General features: G+C 43.6%; 1 protein-coding gene across 2 annotated transcripts; it reads right to left on the bottom strand.

Moving 5' to 3' along the window:
- Positions 1–2,750: 2,750 nt before the first annotated feature.
- LOC100273057 (uncharacterized) lies at positions 2,751–8,801 on the bottom strand. 2 transcript variants are annotated; one of them, XM_008660032.4, is made up of 5 exons: positions 8,262–8,801; positions 7,477–7,572; positions 4,557–4,664; positions 4,216–4,356; positions 2,751–4,123 (listed from the first exon to the last, which is right to left on the bottom strand). In XM_008660032.4, the coding sequence occupies exons 1-5, from the start codon at positions 8,434–8,436 to the stop codon at positions 2,913–2,915; spliced, it is 1,731 nt and encodes a 576-aa protein (XP_008658254.1). In that variant the 5' UTR covers positions 8,437–8,801; the 3' UTR covers positions 2,751–2,912. The 2 variants fall into 2 exon arrangements, with proteins under 2 accessions (XP_008658254.1, NP_001140978.1); NM_001147506.1 differs by having other exon boundaries at positions 2,754–4,123; positions 4,216–4,329; positions 8,262–8,538.
- Between the last annotated feature and the right edge of the window lie 12,858 nt (positions 8,802–21,659).

Here is a 21,659-nt window from a genome sequence, read left to right as displayed (position 1 = left end):
CAACCTACGGTAGAAGCGTGCCAAAACAACTGTCATGGCAAGTTCTTATGTGCATAACTTATTTTGTTTCTTTTACTACATGTCTTCTGTTTCAGAAATTGTTAAATGTGCCTTTGTATATGTTTCAAATAGTTACTTGCATGTGCACCTTGCCCATAGATGAGTTCGGACAGTGTCAGCTAGGATGCGATGACAACTAAAATATTCATTGACCTATGCATCGTTCAGAAGAACATTAATAACTTCAATAGCTTGAGCTTAACTAAATATGGATGGCAACAAGTGTGTATCGCAGCTTCAAAGAGCAGACTGGTCTTGATTATGAAAACAAAAAACTACAAAACAAATTTAACATGCTCTGAAGGTATTTCCAGCATTGGCAATACTTGCAGAACCATACTGGCTTGGTCGTGACTCAAGGACTGGTGGTATAGCGACTTATGATTTGTCCTGGGGGACCTAGGAAGGGGTACATTGCTCATGAATTGATTACAAGTTTTTTATTTTGTGGACCAATACTAAATCTGCTATATGTTCAAACGCGGGATCCTAGTACTCAGGGCAGTCAAGGAAAAATACCACCCTTTCTTAATGAGCTTTACACTTTGTTTGGTCAAACCACACATGACAGGGGCAATTTGATTAGTGTTGGAGGTATCCGTGAGCCCCCGCGAAGCTATGGCAGCCAGGATGCTCTTGATGACGGTGTGGGTTGCTCCAATATTAAATCATCGTCCAAAAGGCCAATGAGGGAAGCCACAATGGATAGCCCTCCTAAGAAAAAGATGAGTTTTGAAGAGCACATTGCTAATATTTCTAAGTCCATTTGCATAAGAAACCGAAGAACTCTTAGTCGTGGACAAGAAGAAGTTGACGAAGTTGTGCGAGTCTTAAAGCAAGATGGACTTGAAGAAGACTCTGATTTGTACTGCATGGCAAATATTCTATGCAAAACGATATAGATAGGAGGTTTTCCTTAATTTGAATACTAAAGAGGGACGCCTCCATTAGATTAGGTTCATTTGGGATCATATTTTGATGTAGCTTATCTGTGTGGTCTTGTAATAATGCTTTGACGTACACTGTTAAGTTTTCTAGTCTAGTTTTGAATGTATGTTGTAATAACTCCGAGTCGCTTTGATGATTGCGTACATATTGTAGTTCAGTTTTATTTATGTGCTTGTGCACTTTAGTTTTATAACATACAAGTTAAGTATTGCATTTCTGTTTTGAATGATTTATAATCAAATTCAAGATGACTATTGCATTTCTGTTAAATGTAGGCAACTCTGAGATGAGTAGGGCAGAAGAATCCGGCCACAGCAACACGGCAAGTGATGATAGCTCCATCATATATTCCAGCAACTTGGTGCAGCGGCGATTCTAGGTGCTTTCACTTCTCGTTCGTATACTCTTGCTCCTATGATTAATCTTCCTCCTCCATTGCCGCGCGCGATAGGATGGCAATGGGTGGAACTTAATATGAGGGACTTTAGGAAGTGTCATTACAATTTTCGTATTACTCCAGATTCTTTTTATAGAATTGCATGATACTTTAGTGAGGTATCATGGGTTAAGGTCAACACAAGAGGTGGAGTCATGTGAGGCATTAGGGATGTTCTTATGGGCATGTGGGACACAACAAGCGACATGCCAAATTAGAGACAAATTCAAAAGGTATCTTGATACCATTAGTAGAAAAATGGCTATGGTGGCAGATGGGTACGAAGTAGATTGCTCAATACTCAATAGAGACGAACTTGTTCGCTTGTACCACGGCCTTTGGTGTTCGCGCGGTGCCCTCTGCCCTCAGTAGATGAAATTGAATCGTCACCTCCTGGGCCTTGGCATACGATGCATCTGGTCTATGGGCATCTGGCGGACTGGCTGAGCGGCACTTGCAGCTGGTTGGGCCTTCTCGTGTAAGCAAAGTAGCAGCAATAGCTAATGGCAATGGGCTTTAAGTATTTGGATTTTAGAGGCTCTGTTAACTTTGGGGGCCCTGTGCCATTGCCAAGATGGCACTTGGCCATCGACGGGCCTGCATGCAATGTATTGGGGTACTGATCACTCTCTGGTACTGAGTAATCATGCAATGTATTGGGTGAATGTTAATACATTTATACTTTTATAAAACTACTTTTTAAGACAAATCGATGCACTGGCAATTCATTGGCGGCTGTGTTAACAAAACCGAAGTGTAAGTAGCCTGTTCCACTGGCGGTTGGCTAAGGGCACAGCAGTGGAAATAACATTCCACTTGTGGTTCACTTAAAAGAACCGCCAGTGTAAATAGCTCTTTTCCACTGACGGTTCACTTAAAACAATGGCCACTGGCGGTTCACTTAAATCATCCGCCAGTGTAAATAGCTCTTTTTCACTGGCGGTTTTGTTAAGTGAACCGCCATTGTATATGATATTTCCACTGGCGGTTCACTTAAAACAACCGCCAGTGTAAATATCTGTTTTACATTGACGGTTTAGTTAAGTGAACCGCCGGTGTATATGATATTTCCATTGACGGTTCAATTAAAACAACCGCCAGTGTAAATATGTTCTTTCCACCGGTGGTTCAGTTAAGTGAACCCGCCAGTGTAAATATATTTACACTAGCAGTTCGTTAAGGAGGGCACACCTATTTATTTTCACTAGCGCGCGGTAACTCAAACTGCCAGTATAAATTTCTGTCTGCCGCCACCTAGAGCTCTTTTCTGCTAGTGTTTATTTCTAAGCAATTTGAGTAGAATAGATTTAAATCCAACAGAAACCACGGATTAAGATTGACGCATATGGATAATTGTTCCATGTATAGGCCAATATACCAAATGTAAAAAAACAAGATTAATCCTATTCATCTCTAAGCATGAATAATAAATGTAATGTAACATATGTTCCATTGATCTCATTTTCCTCTATTCCCTGATCATCTGAAGCACCTTCTGCAGCGTGGGAGCAAACCTTGTGACGTTGAGCCTGATGTCCTGCTCTATCCAGTAATACCTCATCCCAAGCTGCCACCCTTGCTTGTGTATGGACTCTGGGTCGCTAACCACCGGGTTGTCCTTGCCGTACTTGTCGTAGAGCGTGCTCTCCACGTCCGCTATGCTGTACTCGACATCTCGCAGCCTCATCTCCTTGGCCGGCCCGCCGTAGAACGCCATGGAAGGGTGCTCCATGTGCCCCCACGGCACCACCTGCAGCATCACCGCGTTGGTACGGAGGAAGAAGAAGTTGGTGAGGCCGGCCCCGTGCGCGCCCATGAGCACGTCGCACGAGTCGACGGTCCGGGCGAAGTCCTCCACGCTGAGGTCTCTACGCGGCTCGATCGGGATGACCTCGAACCCAGCCTTCTGGACCGCTCCGACGATCTCCGGGAAGTTGACGAACTTCCTCGTGCGGCCACGGTTGATAAGCATCAGTCGTGGCTTCCGCTGCAGCTGCTCAGCTGGGGCGCCGGGCGCAGCTGCCGCAGCGTTGCTGTTCGCCTCCTTGTATGGGATGCTGACGCCTGCGGACGGCAGGCGGTAGATCTCGCGGATGTAGAGGCGGAAGTCGAGCATGGTGTAGTTCCGCGGGGCGCGCGCAGGGTCGATGCCCAGGTCGCGGTGGCTGCGGAGGCCGACGGTGACGTGCGGGTAGCACCGGACGCCGCCGTCCTGGTTGAAGTCGATGATGTCGTAGCGGGAGAGGTTCTTGAGGACGAGCCTGTACTTGTCCACGAACCACGGCTGGAGATCGGAGACGAGGAACTGCACCTCGCCCTCCAAGGCACGCGTGGTGATGAAGAGCGGGATGAGCACGTCGCTGAAGTCGTGCCACGGGTTGGACGTCAGCCCGTTCATCGCGAACACCAGCGCGCGGACGGCGTGCCGGGAGGTGCACTCTGGCGCCGCCAGCGACTGGGAGGCGTTCAGCGACTTGACGGTGACCTTGTTCACGAACTCGAGGTGCTTGCGAGACTGGTCACGGATGCTCCATTCCTGGCCGTCCGAGCCGAGCTCGCCGACCGGTGGCACGTACAGAACGGTGCGGTTGGCTCCCATGGTCCGTGCGTCGCCGGAGATCTCGCAGATGTCGTACCTGGGGTCGGAAAGGTCGCAGATAGGCTTGCGTGGCGCCGTAGCTGTGTGGCAATAATGGTTCACTCATCCTCATCAGGTAATGAATTAGCTAGCAGATCGGAAATGAAAATTTGTTGCTGGAAGCAACACGAACCTGCAGGCTCCATGATGGTATCGTTCTTGTTGCTGCCTTGATCGATTTCTTGCCGGATAAGCTCTTCCTCCATCCTGTCACTTGCATCGTTCGCTGCTGGTTGACCTGTCTTCTCTGCATTTTGCCCATTATTGTTGACATCTAATTAACAGTTTGTCATTTAGTAAATTGTAGTAAAAAAGATATGCTACTAGTAAATAAAGGCCGTTTAATTTGACACAACTACAGATCCATGATCAGAATTGCTTTGAGCTAGACCTCTGCCAAATTAAACGGGATGTTAAATTGCACGTGTTTTTTTATCAGTTCATCAACAAAAAGGGAAGCGTAACCTCATTTACCTAATTTGGCTTCAGATTGATTGTTCTTCCCGATTCGATGAGCATCGTCTTGGATATGTTCCTCCTCCGTCTTGTTAGGTTTATCATTTTTGTGCCCGCCATCTTCCTCTGTATCAATGAACATTTATTCGTTATAAAAAAAATGAAGGTAAATCTCAACTGTATCTGTCCTATTTCATTTAGAGCTTAGTACTGAAGGGTTTCAACTGTTTCTTTTCATTGGCTCTTTAGGTAAAAAACTAGACGAAACACTAACTCAAAAAACGGCTCTACGAGGGAACCTTAGAGCAGACTAGATGATTTATTATTACAAAGCTCAAGTCATTTAAGCGTAGCTCCTCTAGCTTCTTGCACCAAGAGAGTTGCAAAGAAACCCTATATCAAACATGATTTTCTTTGTACAAATTCTCATGCACATTAGCGGTGTCAAGCATGAAGACATAGGTCTCTTTGTTTCAAATTATAATTTAATCTAGTTTACTTAAATAATGAAAAATAGACAAATTATTAGGACAAATTATATAATTTAGACGTCAGATTATCATAATCCCATATCTGCTCAAAAGATGTTTATTTGAGTTTTTTTTGGCAAAAAATCTACTACCAATAGCAATTTCAGAAGAAATTACACACCATTGCCACTCCCCACACAAAATACGCTTTATTTATTTTTCCTTGCTCCCGTCACGCGCAACACATAACTATAATCAAGAATCAGAGTTTCAATAAGCTAGTTTGTCAAATAGGTACACCTAGATTATTTAATCTATATTCTAAAATATTGATTATTTAATCTCATATATAATGTAAATTATATAATCTATAAGCTAAAACTAACAATCACTTTGGTGTGGAATTAATTAATTAATTAATTATGCACATTAGTAGTTGGGAAACAAAATAATCAGCAATAAACAAAAATTAGGATTATCATGCATAATCCACATGCAAATCGTGGATTAGATGGCAATAAAATGAATGTTTTCGACGGAGGAAGCAACTAATTTCTATTGTTGTATCTTCCAGGTCAACCGACTGACTGATGAGGCACATGGAAGCCCCGTGTTATGTGTCACAGATCTGTAAACCCTATTATATTATTTGTTTTTTACTTTTGAATTTAATAATATTTTCACATCCCAATTTTAACTCTGTAAGATTCAATGTATATTTACAAATTTCAAACAAAATTCATTGAACAAAATTAAGGTCCTCTGCAGTACGTTGGCCCACATTGCTGCTACTCCCTTATCTGGTTCAACGATGAAGTGTAATGATTTGATGATGATTCCCAGTTTTGAATTCATATTTATATAATAATCATCCAACTATTATATATAGCATAAATGAGTGTTATTATCATCTAATAAATATATGTCACACAATTGTCCAGTCCATCTCATTGTAGGGTAAGGACTATTCAATTGATAACCACGCACGATATTTTATTCATATTGGCCAAACCAGTTCTATTCCATTCCTTTTCTCATCTCGCATTCACGTTTTGTCCCTGGCACAAAGGCAACTTTTTTATTCGTCTTGTTTTCTTTCGGCTAAGATATATCACAATCAGTCAAATCAATCGTCTGTGACAATTAAAAGACTTTCGAGTACCATTAGGCTTTGGTATACGTAGCACGACATAATGGGGGCATTATTTGGAGGACCACTAGACAAATTTGTTCCGTACTTGTGCAACAAAACGATGAACTGCAATGTTGACAAGGAAGCCGCGTGTGTCAATGAAGAATCAGATTTTATCTATCTAAGAGACTAGTTAAATAGCTCGCTAAGCTAAATTTTAGCTATTCAACAGAAAAATAACTCTTCAACAGACTATCTATCTGACTCGCCAAGCTATCCGACTTTACAAATTGGCTCTATCACTAACTAAATTTGGCTATCCACCTGACTAGTAAAACTAGTTAGATAGTCTGTTGTAGTGAAATGCTACATATAAAGTGTAATTTTTATGAAAAGATAAATAGAGAGTCAAATAGAGAACAAAAAATAAATAGTCTCTTAGAGATGCTTTAAGGTGGTTCAGTCAGTCACATGTATTTATAAAAACGTATCACTAAATTGGTTCGATCAGTGATACGTATTTATAAAAACGCATCACCAAATAGATTCAATTAGCGACATAAAATCTGTCACTAATTAAGCTTAAAACGTAGTGTAGTCTTCTTCGTCCCTAATCTTCACATATATTTGGCTTAACGTTGTTTAAAAGCGTCTTGAGTGGCCTGCCGATCTCAAAACTATCGTAGAATCTTATCTCCCTAATGGGCCCCTTCCAGAGTACGAGATCCAAGTTTTACATGACATTCACGAAACCCTCTACGTGCCTCTCGGACGATCCGTCGCGTATACACGAATGGTCCGCACGCCCAAAAGAAAGACCTTATAGCCACGTAGGCAGTTGCGGACGGTTCACCCTTATGCAGGGAGGACCGCTCATACACGAATTATTTTTCTTTTTTATGAACTTGACAAATCTAGAGTTATGTGGTTCAATTAAAACAAAGTAAGAATTATGTATATTTTATATTTTAGGAAGAATGTACTAGTAGTCGGTACGCTTCTATCGCTCACATACTATTGGACCTTACGCATCCTCAATGCTACAGCCCATAAACTCATCAGCATCGCGGTGGTTAAGAAGACTGAAGACGACGGGTCACACAAAGCTACAAGTGCCGTGGGCCATGGGCTCTCTTTGTCACTTCTCGGTATTTGTATCTACTTCAATTCTTCAATCGCCAAAGCGTCTAGACTCTAGAGACAAGTCCTGATCTAGCATTCGATCGATTAACACCGAAGCAATTGACCTCTTAATTATTTATAGAAAAAAATAATAATTCACTCTAAGCAGTTTTTAGGTACAAGTCGCTAGCTGTAAGTTATAGCTAGTACGTACCTTGTGCCAAATTACTCGGCGTATTCGACGACGGCAACGGTGGGGCAGCCCCGGTAGCCTGATCAGTACGCACGGCAGACAAAGACTGCAGGACACCTGCATGCGTGTACCAAGAAAGAACTGGTTTTATGTATTAATGATCATATATATACCTTCATCTCAAAATAAACCAATTCTCAACTTCATATAATTTTAAACAACTCTAAAAGCTAAATTTTATTTTGAAACTGTATATAATTTGTCCGAGCTGAGCATGTACGTACGTACGTAGTATATTTATGGCTCCAAAACAAATCACAACTCGTTGCTATGCCAGCAAAGGTCGAGAAGACAAATTAAATAATAAACAGCTGCCGGTCAACGACATCCTGTCATCCCACATGCATGTATATATTTCGATACGGTTGTTTTGTTTGATTCGTGATTGTTAGCTGCTAGGAGTTTTTATTTTCCGAATCATTTGCCATAGGAATGTCAAAGGAAGGTAGAACAAATACGTCACCGAGCGTAGCATGGTCAAAGAAGCACAGAGGACTACTAGCGGACGAAATTAAACAAAACGAGGAACAAATTAAAGCAGTTGTCTTCCTTTATAAACAAAAAGGAAAGAGAGAATAAAAGAAAACACGAAAAGCACTATGGCTTTGCTGCCATGGAGACAAGAACGTACTGGCTGCGGATTGGGAGTTGTTAAATATATACTCCAGCTTTAATTTGAAGAATTATACAACACAAGAAAAGGAAAACCTTGCTCGCGAACACCAAGCTCACGGTATAGTACTAACCAATGGCAGTTCGTGAACCGAACTGGGAAGAAAGAGTGGTGTAGAGCACGAGGACGACGAAGAAGCCGAGGAGGAAGCCAACCACGATCCGGTGGTACTGTTTCACCGTGTTCTTCGCGCCAACGCCGGCCACCGGCGCCGTTGACGACGACGACGGCGGCGAGTCGGCACCCATCCTTCGCTGGTCTCCTTATCTTTGATCGGCCGATGGATCAGAGGCCTGGCCTAGCTTATGCGACGGTACGGTGGATCTAGCTAGCTATGCGCGTGGTCTGTGTCGCATTTGTTTCTGACCCAAGGCTAGGCTTGGGCTGTGCACATATATATTGATTGATACACACCCAGCTGCCGGGATGCTACCATGCATCAGTATCTGTCCATCTGGTTTCTGACTGGTAGTATGATTATTCCACACGGCAACGAGGTTTGGCACCATGGGATGCGTTGCCTTGCCAGCTCTCCTCCTGGCTAGTCTCCATCGGCCGATGCATATAGTGGACCTGATAGCAGGAACTTAGCTTGACCGTGTGATTCTTCATTTTTATTCGTTCTTGAGTTCCTGTACCCCTTTTCACAATGCGCACGTGACCCGTATGGTGGGCTGTGCATGCCAATGCCATGCACTCATGCAGATGGATGACATCTAGCCGGAACAGTTATTGTATATCTTACCGGCACAAGGAAATACATACTATTATTCTCAGCCCATAGTATCTTACCTGGATATTCAAGAGGATCACATTAATTAAATTCAGGACATTAAATTCTTAGGCCTTGATTGCCATCTTAGAAATATTTTGCAGCTAGCTGTAAATAAGTTCTAGATGTATTTTCTAGTGCACAACAACACCAGTTGTAAACAGTTATTCTCCGGAACAGTCAATTCGACACATTTACCACGTTCAATTAAGATAATATGCGGCGAGTACATGATTATAAATAGCTAATATTAGCAGGCAACCTAATGTAGTAGTAGTAGACAAACGAATGTATGGTACGTAATAGCATATCTACCACATTTAACCAAGGTATCATCCGAAGGATCATAAATCGTTACCATTACACACGCAACACAATGGAGTAAGGCCATGTCGATGTAGTGGAAGTAGCCATATGTTCCCGTGTGCCACCATTCATGGATAAAGTGGTTCGTCGATGATCAACGCCACATCAATATTAGCAGTGTACCCACAATATTTACACATGCATGGATAAAATGCCTTTGTATATATAAAACTTTGTTAATGTGCTTTTACCCTAAACGTCCATTACCATTCTCATGTATGATGATTGTCTCTTGGGTATATATTCAACAATTTCCCACTTGCACAAGAGTCAATCATCTATGCACCTATTCCAACCCCTAAAGGGTGTAACCCACTAGGTTCATACATAGATGGTTATGATCGAGAGCCATTTTTGGCACGGGCGGATTTGGGCTGTGGGCCACCTAGGGCGTAACCTAATTTTTTTATATCTAGAGGCTTTCAGCCCAAACAATTTCGCCAACTGACCCAATTACCGCTTCCCTGACCGATTCGCCCTAGAGAGAGCTTATTTCAAAAATGAGACTAACAACGTTGCATTTTTTACTTTTGTTTCCCAACATTGCTTATTTCACATTTGGCACTGAGACATCGTCATTGTGTGTACACCGGACCTAAACGAGGGAGCGATTTGACACCCGAGCTCAACTTCCACTTTTGCCCCTTCCTCTATTGTTGCTCGCTCCCCTTCACTCACGCAACATGCTCATCCTTGATGGTGGCGCCCCCATCGTCTTCGGCGATAGTAGCAGAGTTGGGTGCCATGAGCTCTTATTCACCGACAGCAGTACTAGATTTTTCTACGTTCGATTCCTTAAAGGCACAACGCACTGCATCTGGCACAGATCCCGTGCCGCCTTGTCCTCCCTTCACCCCATGTTCTCTTTCATCGTCGATCTTATTGCTAGAGACGCCACCAACGTTTGCATCCCTATCAGTGCCAACTCCTCCACCAGTCTGTTCAATTTCTATAGCACCACTAGTCATTTCAATTTCTACAGCATGTGGTCAGGTAGTGTTTCTCTACCTTTACTGTTTGATGCTCTGATTAGTTTGGTGTGTTATGAAATCAATTAGAGTAATGCTCGATTAGGCTAACTCATAGTTCTTTAAATATGTTGTAGGCTAACTCATTTGGAGTAGGTTTAGAATTGATTGGGATTCAATTTAACTTGACCGTAGATGGGAGGAGGAAGGACAACAGGTAGTTGTTAACGAAGAAGTGATGTATGATACACTAGGCCTGACAAATGAGTTGATTGGTGGAACTAATATTGATGCATGTCAAAACGATTATGGTGATGCATGGACGACTATGGAATGCGAGGACAATGATGATGATGTCGTAATGTTTGATATGAAAAATTGAGTTACGAGGCTTAGTAGCACATATAGAAGCATGAATGAGTTTAGGTTATCAATGATCAAATATGCAATTAACGAGGAATTTGAGCTAGGCATTGATGCTACAAGTACTCGAAGGTATAGAGGTTATTGTAAATGTGATGATTGTTCGTGGAGTATTAATGCCAGAAAAAAGTAGAAGAATCACCTGTCATCATTATAGGACTAATTATCTTGACCTGAGTTCAATTATTGTTTTTTCTTAACTCTAAACTAACCTTTTGACATCCTTGGTTGCATGTTACTACCATGATAGATGTCCACACTTGTACATGTTTGAATAAATTAGGTAACAAGGAATGATATTCAATTTCTCAAGGAAGGAAATGCATCAATAGTTTATCACACAATTCCTATCACCTAATGTAGCATTCAAAGTTGATAAAACTTTAAAATACAAGGAAAGGTAAATGCGTCGGGGCTTGCCTTGTGTTGTAGGAGTTTCTGCTTCCTCACCACAAATGTCGAAGTAAAAGTTATTTTCTGTTGGAGGATTCTCGGTCTGAGGGACAACCTCTATTTCTACTATGGATTCTTCTTCGTGTTCTAACATGATAATACATGTATATGAATGCTTATGCTATGGATATGCAACTGTATAAAAAGATAATAAGTTGTGTCTTAAACACAACTTTCCTTCACGATGCTTATCAACCATTGAGACTTCCTAGTTAAATAATCTTCTAAGATTAACTTACTAACCTTCTTAGGCTACAAGTGAAGGTAAGTTTACCAAGTTCAACTTTATTTACAAAAGTTACCTCTAATCCCTTTGGTATGAAAATGGTTAACCTATGGACTACTTACTGGTTTTCTGGTTAAACAGTGCCCAAACAACTTTACTCAAAGTCTATAACCAACATTTTAAGTATACCCAAAAAGTTTTATAATTTTTTGGGAGTACTAAACTATTTTTAAAATTCTAAAAGGCATTACTCAAGTACTTTTAAATGCTACATAATCCAGAGTTTGAAATAAATATTTGGAATTATTTTTATTAAATACTACTTGATTTTAGGAGTCTAACAAAATTGGTCTCATGATTTTATCAATTTTCTACTATTTTTGATGGATTTCCCAAGCTATTAGGAAAAATAAAAAGAAAAATAGTGAACAGGGTTGGGCCAAATTTGGCCCGAATCGGCCCACGGACAGAGGAAACGCGCCCGCGTTCTCGCCCGCACGTGTGGTTTTGCACAAAAGTCCCTGCCCATTCAAATATCAAATACAGAGTCTGCGACACTATTTACATATATAACTGACAATTTCACATAGGCCCTCCTGCTTCTATTTCTTCATGATTTCACGTCCCCGACGACGGCGCGCTCGCCCGCCGACCACTCCTTGCCGGGACTCTCTACAAATATCAACGGTCATCGAACTCGAGCACCTACCCACCATCCTTGAGCCAAGGCGACTCTATTCTAGGCTTCAATTGAATTAATCGAGCTTGTGATTCCCTCTGCCCGTGACTACAATGGAGCAAGAACTCCAGCGAGCACGTTCCTAGCAACAAAATGAGGTAGCATTTAAATTGAAACTAGGGTGAGTATCACTGGCTCACCATAGGTGTAGTGCGCGCACGAATTTGAACGGAGGGAGAACGGGAGGGCTGGTTGACGTGAGGGTGCTCTCGGGAGTGCTTTGCGGCGTTGATGCGATGTTCTTGATGCCCTAATGCAGTAGCGTTCAATCGGTTAAGCCCGTGAGCTTCACTAGAACTAGAGGATGCTAAAACATGGCTCAGAGGGACATGATCTAACTTGAGAAGGGCTGGCCACAATGAGGTGTCTTGCGGCGGCGGCAGTGACTAATTTGAGGGAAAAATCCGAATTCTCGGGCTACGGTGGATGAATTGAGGTGAGGAGTGATGCGCGGGGTGCGTAACAATAGGGCGGAGCAGGGAGGGCACTCAATTTATAGTGATCACTCGCGTGCTTTGTGAATTTCGGATGAGAACGTTCACGGCGGTGGTGAGATCTTTCACTAGTCTATGCTTCGTGGCGCGTAGCGGCGCAATAGCTCATGGAGGGGTAACTTGCCATCTATACCGTTACGACGATGTGGTGAATTGGTCCCTGGTGTGGCGCAACCGAGGAAGCCCTCAGCCACCAAAATTACCGCCGCTCGGCCACATCGTCATCAAGTGGGCACCGCAGGGGAGAGCCCCAATTCAATCCCCCGGATCTTTTCACTCTCCTGTTGATCTTTTTGCTCACCGCATAGATGTCGTCCTTAGCATTGCACGGATCACGGCACACGACACACCAGCGATAAGAAAGATCTTCTTCAGTTGACTGTTCACTCTGAATGACTCCATTGCTTTGCCTGACATACCGACTTTGGGGGCATTTTTCTTTGATTTCCATGCAATGAAACTACTAATCCGACTGCATCAAAGTTGTTCCCTATATACCAACTTCAACTTTGTCATAAGGATCTTGGTTATTTGCTTACTGGATCAAGCACAATTTGACTCCCAATTTGATCAAATACCACTAAGAGTCCAATTTCAGGTTACCCCTTGACTGACAGCCCGACTTTGGGAACATTTTACACTAGGTCCCATATAGTTTTAGGGCAAGGTCACTTAATAAAATTTGTACTACTATAGTAGCTCTACAACTTGGTTATGGTGACTTTTAGCAAATCCCCTATGGATTAAGAGATACAAGAGCCCAAAGTTGGCTCATCAACACTGTTTTTCAGAATACAAGGTAGGGTCACTTAGGCACTTTTGCAAATTACTCTAAATTACACCAAAAAACTTGGAAATTTCCAAATATAAAAGTTGCTTAGTTTTTGTTACTCTATTACTTTGATTTTTACACTTTTTGCAAAAAATGCATAGAATTTAAAATCACAGTATAGACACTAATTAGGGTTTTAGCTCCAAACTAGGCTTAAGAACCCCCTTACTAGACCATATCATTCCACAAACATCACATCAAATATTTTGTTTCTGAAATTTTAGCCTAGTGGATGCATTCTAGGTGTACCATACACAATGTAATGCCAGTGCATATGATGTCATGCCAATGTTTTAGTTCTCGTAACACCAGAGGTGTTACACGTGTAGACCACAAGCTCCAACATAGGGGATGGTTAGAGTAGGAGGCCATAGTCGAGGGAGCCGTGGAGGTAGCGTAGGATCCACATGAGAGCGGTGAGATGGGGCTCCCATGGGGTGTGCATATGTAGGAACACCCGCTAGACGGCGTAGGCGATGTCGGGTTGGGAGAAGGTGTGGTACTGGAGTGCGCCGATCAGGCTCTGGTAAGATGTCGTGTCGGCGACCGGGGGCCGTCGAACTCAGAGAGCTTTGCCTTAGTGTCGATAGGCGTGGAGCAGGACTTGCAGTCAAACATGCCAGCCCGCTCCAAGATGCCGATGGCATACTGGTGTTGGTGAAGGAATATACCCTAGGGCCGGTATTCGGCGGTAATGCTGAGGAAGTGGTGGAGGGGCCCCACGTCCTTCATCGCAAACTCCTGCCTGAGGGTGATGATCGTGCATTGTAGGAGATCGGTGGTGGATGCCATGAGCACAACGTCGTCGATGAAGAGTAGGACGTAGGCGGTGTTCTCGCCTCGCTGGTAGATGAAGAGTGACGTATCCTGTAACACCCTGATTTTGGGGGTATAAAATTTCTTTCTAATTATCACCCAAAATCTTGTGTTACTCTTCCTTTTCTCACTCTAGGCTTTCTCTCTCTCTAGATTCTTTCTCTCTTTTTCCTTTTGATTAGAAATAGCTTAAACTAGTGGAGGTTAATTATTTAATTTTGCCAAAACCTTATGAGTCATGACATGTTGCATCATCCTGAGCTTAAAATATTCTTTGAAGTGTTGCACAAGTTTGAATTTATTTGAATTTGAAACCTAGTTTGAATTTGGATTTGAAAACCCTATAGAAAAAGAAATAGAAAAGGAATTAGAAAATCTAGAGAAAAAGGAAAGGGAAAGCAGCCAGTCGGCCCACTAAGCCCAGCCAGGCCGCGCGCCCGCGCCACCTGACAGGCAGACCCCGCCTGTCAGCGGCAGTTCTCGCTCGCGCGCGCCCCCCTCTCTCGCTCGCTGCCCAGTGGACCCAACCTGTCGGTGCCAGTTACTTCACCCGCTCGCTCTCTCTCTGTTTCGTGGGCCTGGTTCGCCAGTGCCGAGTCGTTGCCCCCGCGCGTCCCCTTTTCTCTCTCTGCGCCGTGGGCCTGCCTTGTCAGATCCGCCTTCCCCGTGCCCGCCGTGGACCGGCGAGTGCGCACTCGTGCACGACGCCGGGTTTCTCAGCCACGACGCCCGCCCACGCGCCCAGCTCCCTTCTTAGAGCCTCGCTAGTGCCCCCGCACACACCCCTCGCCTCATTTCGCACAGCTTCACCCTCTCTCGCGCTCTGCCCACGCCACCAGCCGCTGCCGGAGACCTGCGCCCGTGTTCCCGGCAATCTAGCTCGCCGGAGACCGCTTGAAGCCTCCCCGAGCTCCGCCCCGAGGTGAGACACTCGTCCCCGTGCCCAATTTCCCTTATTGCGCCCTGTGTTCGTCCAATTTCGCCTTCGCAGGTGCTCGACCGCGGCGGTCCGCCGTGCTCTCGCGGTGGCCGGCCGATTTAGCTCGGTCTAATTCACCGGAGTAGTTCCCTGTGTCACCCCTGTCTCTGATGAAGCTAGCCAAGGCCTTAGCGAGCCTTAAGTCCCCTCCCCGTGGCCGGAATCGCTCACCGGAGTTTCTCTGGCCCGCCCGAGACCTTCTCACCGCCGTTCTCCCCTCTCTGCCCATGGATTCGTGGCCTCTTCCCCGCCATTGAGTTCGCTGTGGCACCCTGAAAGTCGCCTAGAGGGGGGTGAATAGGGCGAAACTGAAATTTACAAAGTTAATCACAACTACAAGCCGGGTTAGCGTTAGAAATATAATCGAGTCCGCGAGAGAGGGTGCAAAACAAATCGCAAGCGAATAAAGAGTGTGACACGCGGATTTATTTTACCGAGGTTCGGTTCTCGCAAACCTACTCCCCGTTGAGGAGGCCACAAAGGTCGGGTCTTTTTCAACCCCTTCCCTCTCTCAAACGGTCCCTCGGACCGAGTGAACTTTCTCTTCTCAAATCAACCGGGAACAAAACTTCCCCGCAAGGACCACCACACAATTGGTGTCTCTTGCCTCGGTTACAAGTGAGTATTGATCTCAAGAAAGAATGAGAAAGAAGAAAGCAATCCAAGCGCAAGAGCTCAAAAGAACACAACAAATCACTCTCACTTAACACTAAAGCTTTTGTGGAATTGGGAGAGGATTTGATCACTTGGGTGTGTCTTGTATTGAATGCCTAGCTCTTGTAAGTAGTTGGATGGTGGAAAACTTGGATGACTTGAATGTGGGGTGGTTGGGGGTATTTATAACCCCAACCACCAAACTAGCCGTTTGGTGGAGGCTGCTGTCGCATGGCGCACCGGACAGTCCGGTGTGCCACCGGACAGTGTCCGGTGCGCCAGCCACGTCACCAGGCCGTTGGGTTCCGACCGTTGGATCTCTGACTGCTGGGCCCGCCTGGATATCCGGTGGTACAACGGACATGCACTGTAGAGTGTCCGGTGCACCACTTCGCGCGTGCCTGACTTCTGCGCGCTCTGGCGCGCATTAATTGCTTCTGCAGGTAACCGTTGGCGTGAAGTAGCCGTTGCTCCGCTGGCTCACCGGACAGTCCGGTGTACACCGGACATGTCCGGTGAATTATAGCGGAGCGGATTCCCGAAGCTGGCGAGTTCAGAGTCGCTCTTCCTTGGAGCACCGGACACTGTCCGGTGTGCACCGGACAGTCCGGTAAATTATAGCGGAGCGCCTCTCAGTTTTCCCGAAGGTGAAGAGTTTGGCTTGGATTTCCCTGGTGCACCGGACACTGTCCGGTGGCACACCGGACAGTCCGGTGCGCCAGACCAGGGCTGCCTTCGGTTATCCCTTGCTCTGTTGGTTGAACCTATTTCTTGGTCTTTTTATTGGCTAAGTGTGAACCTTTGGCACCTGTATAACTTATAGACTAGAGCAAACTAGTTAGTCCAATTATTTGTGTTGGGCAATTCAACCACCAAAATCAATTAGGGAAATAGGTGTAAGCCTAATTCCCTTTCAATCTCCCCCTTTTTGGTGATTGATGCCAACACAAACCAAAGCAAATATAGAAGAGCATAATTGAACTATTTTGCATAATTTAAGTGCAAAGGTTGCTTGAAATTGAGCCAATATAAATACTTATAGAATACGCATGGATTGTTTTTATAATTTTTTTGATATTTTGGACCACGCTTGCACCACATGTTTTGTTCTTGCAAATTCTTTTGTAAATATTTTTCAAAGTTCTTTTGCAAATAGTCAAAGGTAAATGAATAAGATTTTGCGAAGCATTTTTCAAGATTTGAAATTTTCTCCCCCTGTTTCAAATGCTTTTTCTTTGACTTAACAAAACTCCCCCTTGATAAATTTCTCCTCTTAGTGTTCAAGAGGGTTTTAAGATATTGATTTTGAAAATACTACTCTCTCCCTTTTTTTGAACACAATGAGATACCAATTTGAAAAATCATACCAATTGATTTTTTTAAAATTAGGGTGGTGATGCGGTCCTTTTGCTTTGGGCTCATGCTCTCTCCCCCTTTGGCATAAATCGCCAAAAACGGAATCATTAGAGCTCTTTTTGTAACTACTTTCTCCTCTTTGGCAAATATAACATATGAGTGAAGATTACACCAAAGCCAGAGAGTTGCTCGGAGCGACGGCGAAGGATGAGTTACGGAGTGGAAGCCTTTGTCTTCGCCGAAGACTCCAATTCCCTTTCAATATACCTATGACTTGGTTTGAAATAGACTTGAAAACACATTAGTCATAGCACATGAAAGAGATATGATCAAAGGTATATAAATGAGCTATGTGTGCAAATCAACAAAAGAAGTTCCTAGAATCAAGAATATTTAGCCCATGCCTAAGTTTGTTAAAAGTTTGTTCATCAAGTGGCTTGGTAAAGATATCGGCTAATTGATCTTTAGTGTTAATATATGTAATCTCGATATCTCCCTTTTGTTGGTGATCCCTTAGAAAGTGATACCGAATGGCTATGTGTTTAGTGCGGCTATGCTCAACGGGATTATCCGCCATGCGGATTGCACTCTCATTATCACATAGAAGAGGAACTTTGGTTAATTTGTAACCATAGTCCCTAAGGGTTTGCCTCATCCAAAGTAGTTGCACGCAACAATGGCCTGCGGCAATCTACTCGGCTTCGGCGGTAGAAAGAGCTACGGAATTTTGCTTCTTTGAAGCCCAAGACACCAAGGATCTTCCCAAGAACTGGCAAGTCCCCGATGTGCTCTTTCTATTAATCTTACACCCCGCCCAATCGGCATCCGAATAACCAATCAAATCAAATGTGGATCCCCTAGGATACCAAAGCCCAAACTTAGGAGTATAAACTAAATATCTCAAGATTCGTTTTACGGCCGTAAGGTGAGCTTTCTTAGGGTCGGCTTGGAATCTTGCACACATGCATACGGAAAGCATAATATCCGGTTGAGATGCACATAAATAGAGTAATGAACCTATCATCGACAGGTATACCTTTTGATCGACGGATTTACCTTCCATGTCGAGGTCGAGATGCCCATTGGTTCCCATGGGTGTCTTGATGGGTTTGGCATCCTTCATCCCAAACTTGCTTAGAATATCTTGAGTATACTTTGTTTGGCTTAGGAAGGTGCCCTCTTGGAGTTGCTTCACTTGGAATCCTAAGAAGTACTTCAACTCCCCCATCATAGACATCTTGAACTTTTGTGTCATGATCCTACTAAATTCTTCACATGTAGACTCGTTAGTAGACCCAAATATTATATCATCAACATAAATTTGGCATACAAACAAGTCATTTTCAAGAGTTTTAGTGAAGAGTGTAGGATCGGCTTTTACGACTTTGAAGCCATTATCTATAAGGAAATCTCTAAGGCATTCATACCATGCTCTTGGGGCTTGCTTGAGCCCATAAAGCGCCTTAGAGAGCTTATATACATGGTTAGCGTACTCACTATCTTCAAAGCCGGGAGGTTGCTCAACATAGACCTCTTCCTTGATTGTTCCATTGAGGAAGGCACTTTTCACGTCCATTTGATAAAGCTTGAAGTCATGGTAAGTAGCATAGGCCAATAATATACGAATTGACTCAAGCCTAGCTACGGGTGCATAGGTTTCACCGAAATCCAAACCTTCGACTTGGGAGTATCCTTTGGCCACAAGTCGAGCTTTGTTCCTTGTCACCACACCATGCTCGTCTTGCTTGTTGCGGAAGACCCACTTGGTTCCTACAACATTTTGATTAGGATGTGGAACTAAATGCCATACCTCATTCCTCGTGAAGTTGTTGAGCTCCTCTTGCATCGTCACCACCCAATCCGAATCTTGTAGTGCTTCCTCTACCCTGTGTGGCTCAATAGAGGAAACAAAAGAGTAATGTTCACAAAAATGTGCAACACGAGATCTAGTGGTTACCCCCTTATGAATGTCGCCGAGGATGGTGTTGACGGGGTGATCTCGTTGGATTGCTTGGTGGACTCTTGGGTGTGGCGGTCTTGGTTCTTCATCCTCCTTGTCTTGATCATTTGCATCTCCCCCTTGATCATTGTCGTCATCTTGAGGTGGCTCATTCACTTGTTCTTCTCCTTCATCAACTTGAGCCTCATCCTCATTTTGAGTTGGTGGAGATGCTTGCGTGGAGGAGGATGGTTGATCTTGTGCATTTGGAGGCTCTTCGGATTCCTTAGGACACACATCCCCAATGGACATGTTCCTTAGCGCGATGTATGGAGCCTCTTCATCACCTATCTCATCAAGATCAACTTGCTCTACTTGAGAGCCGTTAGTCTCATCAAACACAACGTCACAAGAAACTTCAACTTGTCCAGAGGACTTGTTAAAGACTCTATATGCCCTTGTGTTTGAATCATATCCTAGTAAAAAGCCTTCTACAGTCTTAGGAGCAAATTTAGATTTTCTACCTTTTTTAACAAGTATAAAGCATTTGCTACCAAAGACTCTAAAATATGAAATATTGGGCTTTTTACCGGTTAGGAGTTCGTATGATGTCTTCTTGAGGATTTAGTGTAGATACAACCGGTTGTTGGAGTAGCAGGCGGTGTTGACCGCCTCGGCCCAAAACCGATCTGATGTCTTGTACTCATCAAACATGGTTCTAGCCATGTCCAATAGAGTTCTATTCTTCCTCTCCACTACACCATTTTGTTGTGGCGTGTAGGGAGAGGAGAACTCAAGCTTGATGCCCTCCTCCTCAAGGAAGCCTTCGATTTGTGAGTTTTTGAACTCCGTCCCATTGTCGCTTCTAATTTTCTTGATCCTTAAGCCGAACTCATTTTGAGCTCGTCTCAAGAATCCCTTTAAGGTCTCTTGGGTATGAGATTTTTCCTGCAAAAAGAACACCCAAGTGAAGCGAGAATAATCATCCACAATAACTAGACAGTACTTACTCCCGCCGATGCTTATGTAAGCAATCAGGCCGAATAGATCCATGTGTAGGAGCTCCAGTGGCCTGTCAGTCGTCATGATGTTCTTGTGTGGATGATGAGCACCGACTTGCTTCCCTGCTTGGCATGCGCTACAAACCCTGTCTTTCTCAAAATGAACATTTGTTAATCCTAAAACGTGCTCTCCCTTTAGAAGCTTATGAAGATTCTTCATCCCAACATGGGCTAGTCGGCGGTGCCAGAGCCAACCCATGTTAGTCTTAGCAATTAAGCAAGTGTCGAGTTCAGCTCTATCAAAATCTACCAAGTATAGCTGACCCTCTAACACTCCCTTAAATGCTATTGAATCATCACTTCTTCTAAAGACAGTGACACCTATATCAGTAAAAAGACAGTTGTAACCCATTTGACATAATTGAGAAACGGAAAGCAAATTGTAATCTAAGGAATCTACAAGAAAAACATTGGAAATGGAATGGTCAGGTGATATAGCAATTTTACCCAATCCTTTGACCAAACCTTGATTTCCATCCCCGAATGTGATAGCTCATTGGGGATCTTGGTTTTTCTCATAGGAGGAGAACATCTTCTTCTCCCCTGTCATGTGGTTTGTCCACCCGCTATCGATGATCCAACTTGAGCCCCCGGATGCATAAACCTACAAAACAAGTTTAGTTCTTGACTTTAGGTACCCAAATGGTTTTGGGTCCTTTGGCATTGGACACAAGAACTTTGGGTACCCAAACACAAGTCTTTGACCCCTTGTGCTTGCCCCCAACATATTTGGCAACTATTTTGCCGGATTTGTTAGTTAACACATATGATGCATCAAAAGTTTTAAATGAAATGTCATGATCATTTGATGCACTAGGAGTTTTCTTCTTAGGCAACTTAGCACGGGTTGGTTGCCTAGAACTAGATGTCTCACCCTTATACATAAAAGCATGGTTAGGGCCAGAGTGAGACTTCCTAGAATGAATTCACCTAATTTTGCTCTTAGGATAACCAGCAGAGTACAAAATGTAACCCTCGTTATCCTGAGGCATGGGAGCCTTGCCCTTAACAAAGTTAGACAATTTCTTAGGAGGGGCATTAAGTTTGACATTGCCTCCCTGTTGGAAGCCAATGCCATCCTTAATGCTAGGGCGTCTCCCACTATAAAGCATACTACGAGCAAATTTAAATTTTTCATTTTCAAGTTCATGCTCGGCAATTTTAGCATCTAGTTTAGCTATATGATCATTTTGTTGTTTAATTAAAGCCATGTGATCATGAATAGCATTAATATCAACATCTCTACATCTAGTGCAAATAGAAGTATGTTCAACGGTAGATGTAGAGGATTTGCAAGATTCTAATTCTACAACCTTAGCATGTAATATATCATTTCTACTTCTAAGGTCGGAAATAGTAGCATTGCAAACATCAAAATCTTTAGCCTTAGCAA

The sequence above is a fragment of the Zea mays genome, chromosome 9, assembly GCF_902167145.1.
Source record: "Zea mays cultivar B73 chromosome 9, Zm-B73-REFERENCE-NAM-5.0, whole genome shotgun sequence".
Taxonomy (NCBI): Eukaryota; Viridiplantae; Streptophyta; class Magnoliopsida; order Poales; family Poaceae; genus Zea; species Zea mays.
The sequence above is the reverse complement of the archived record's forward strand: the minus strand, read 5'-3'. Positions and strand labels throughout refer to the sequence as shown.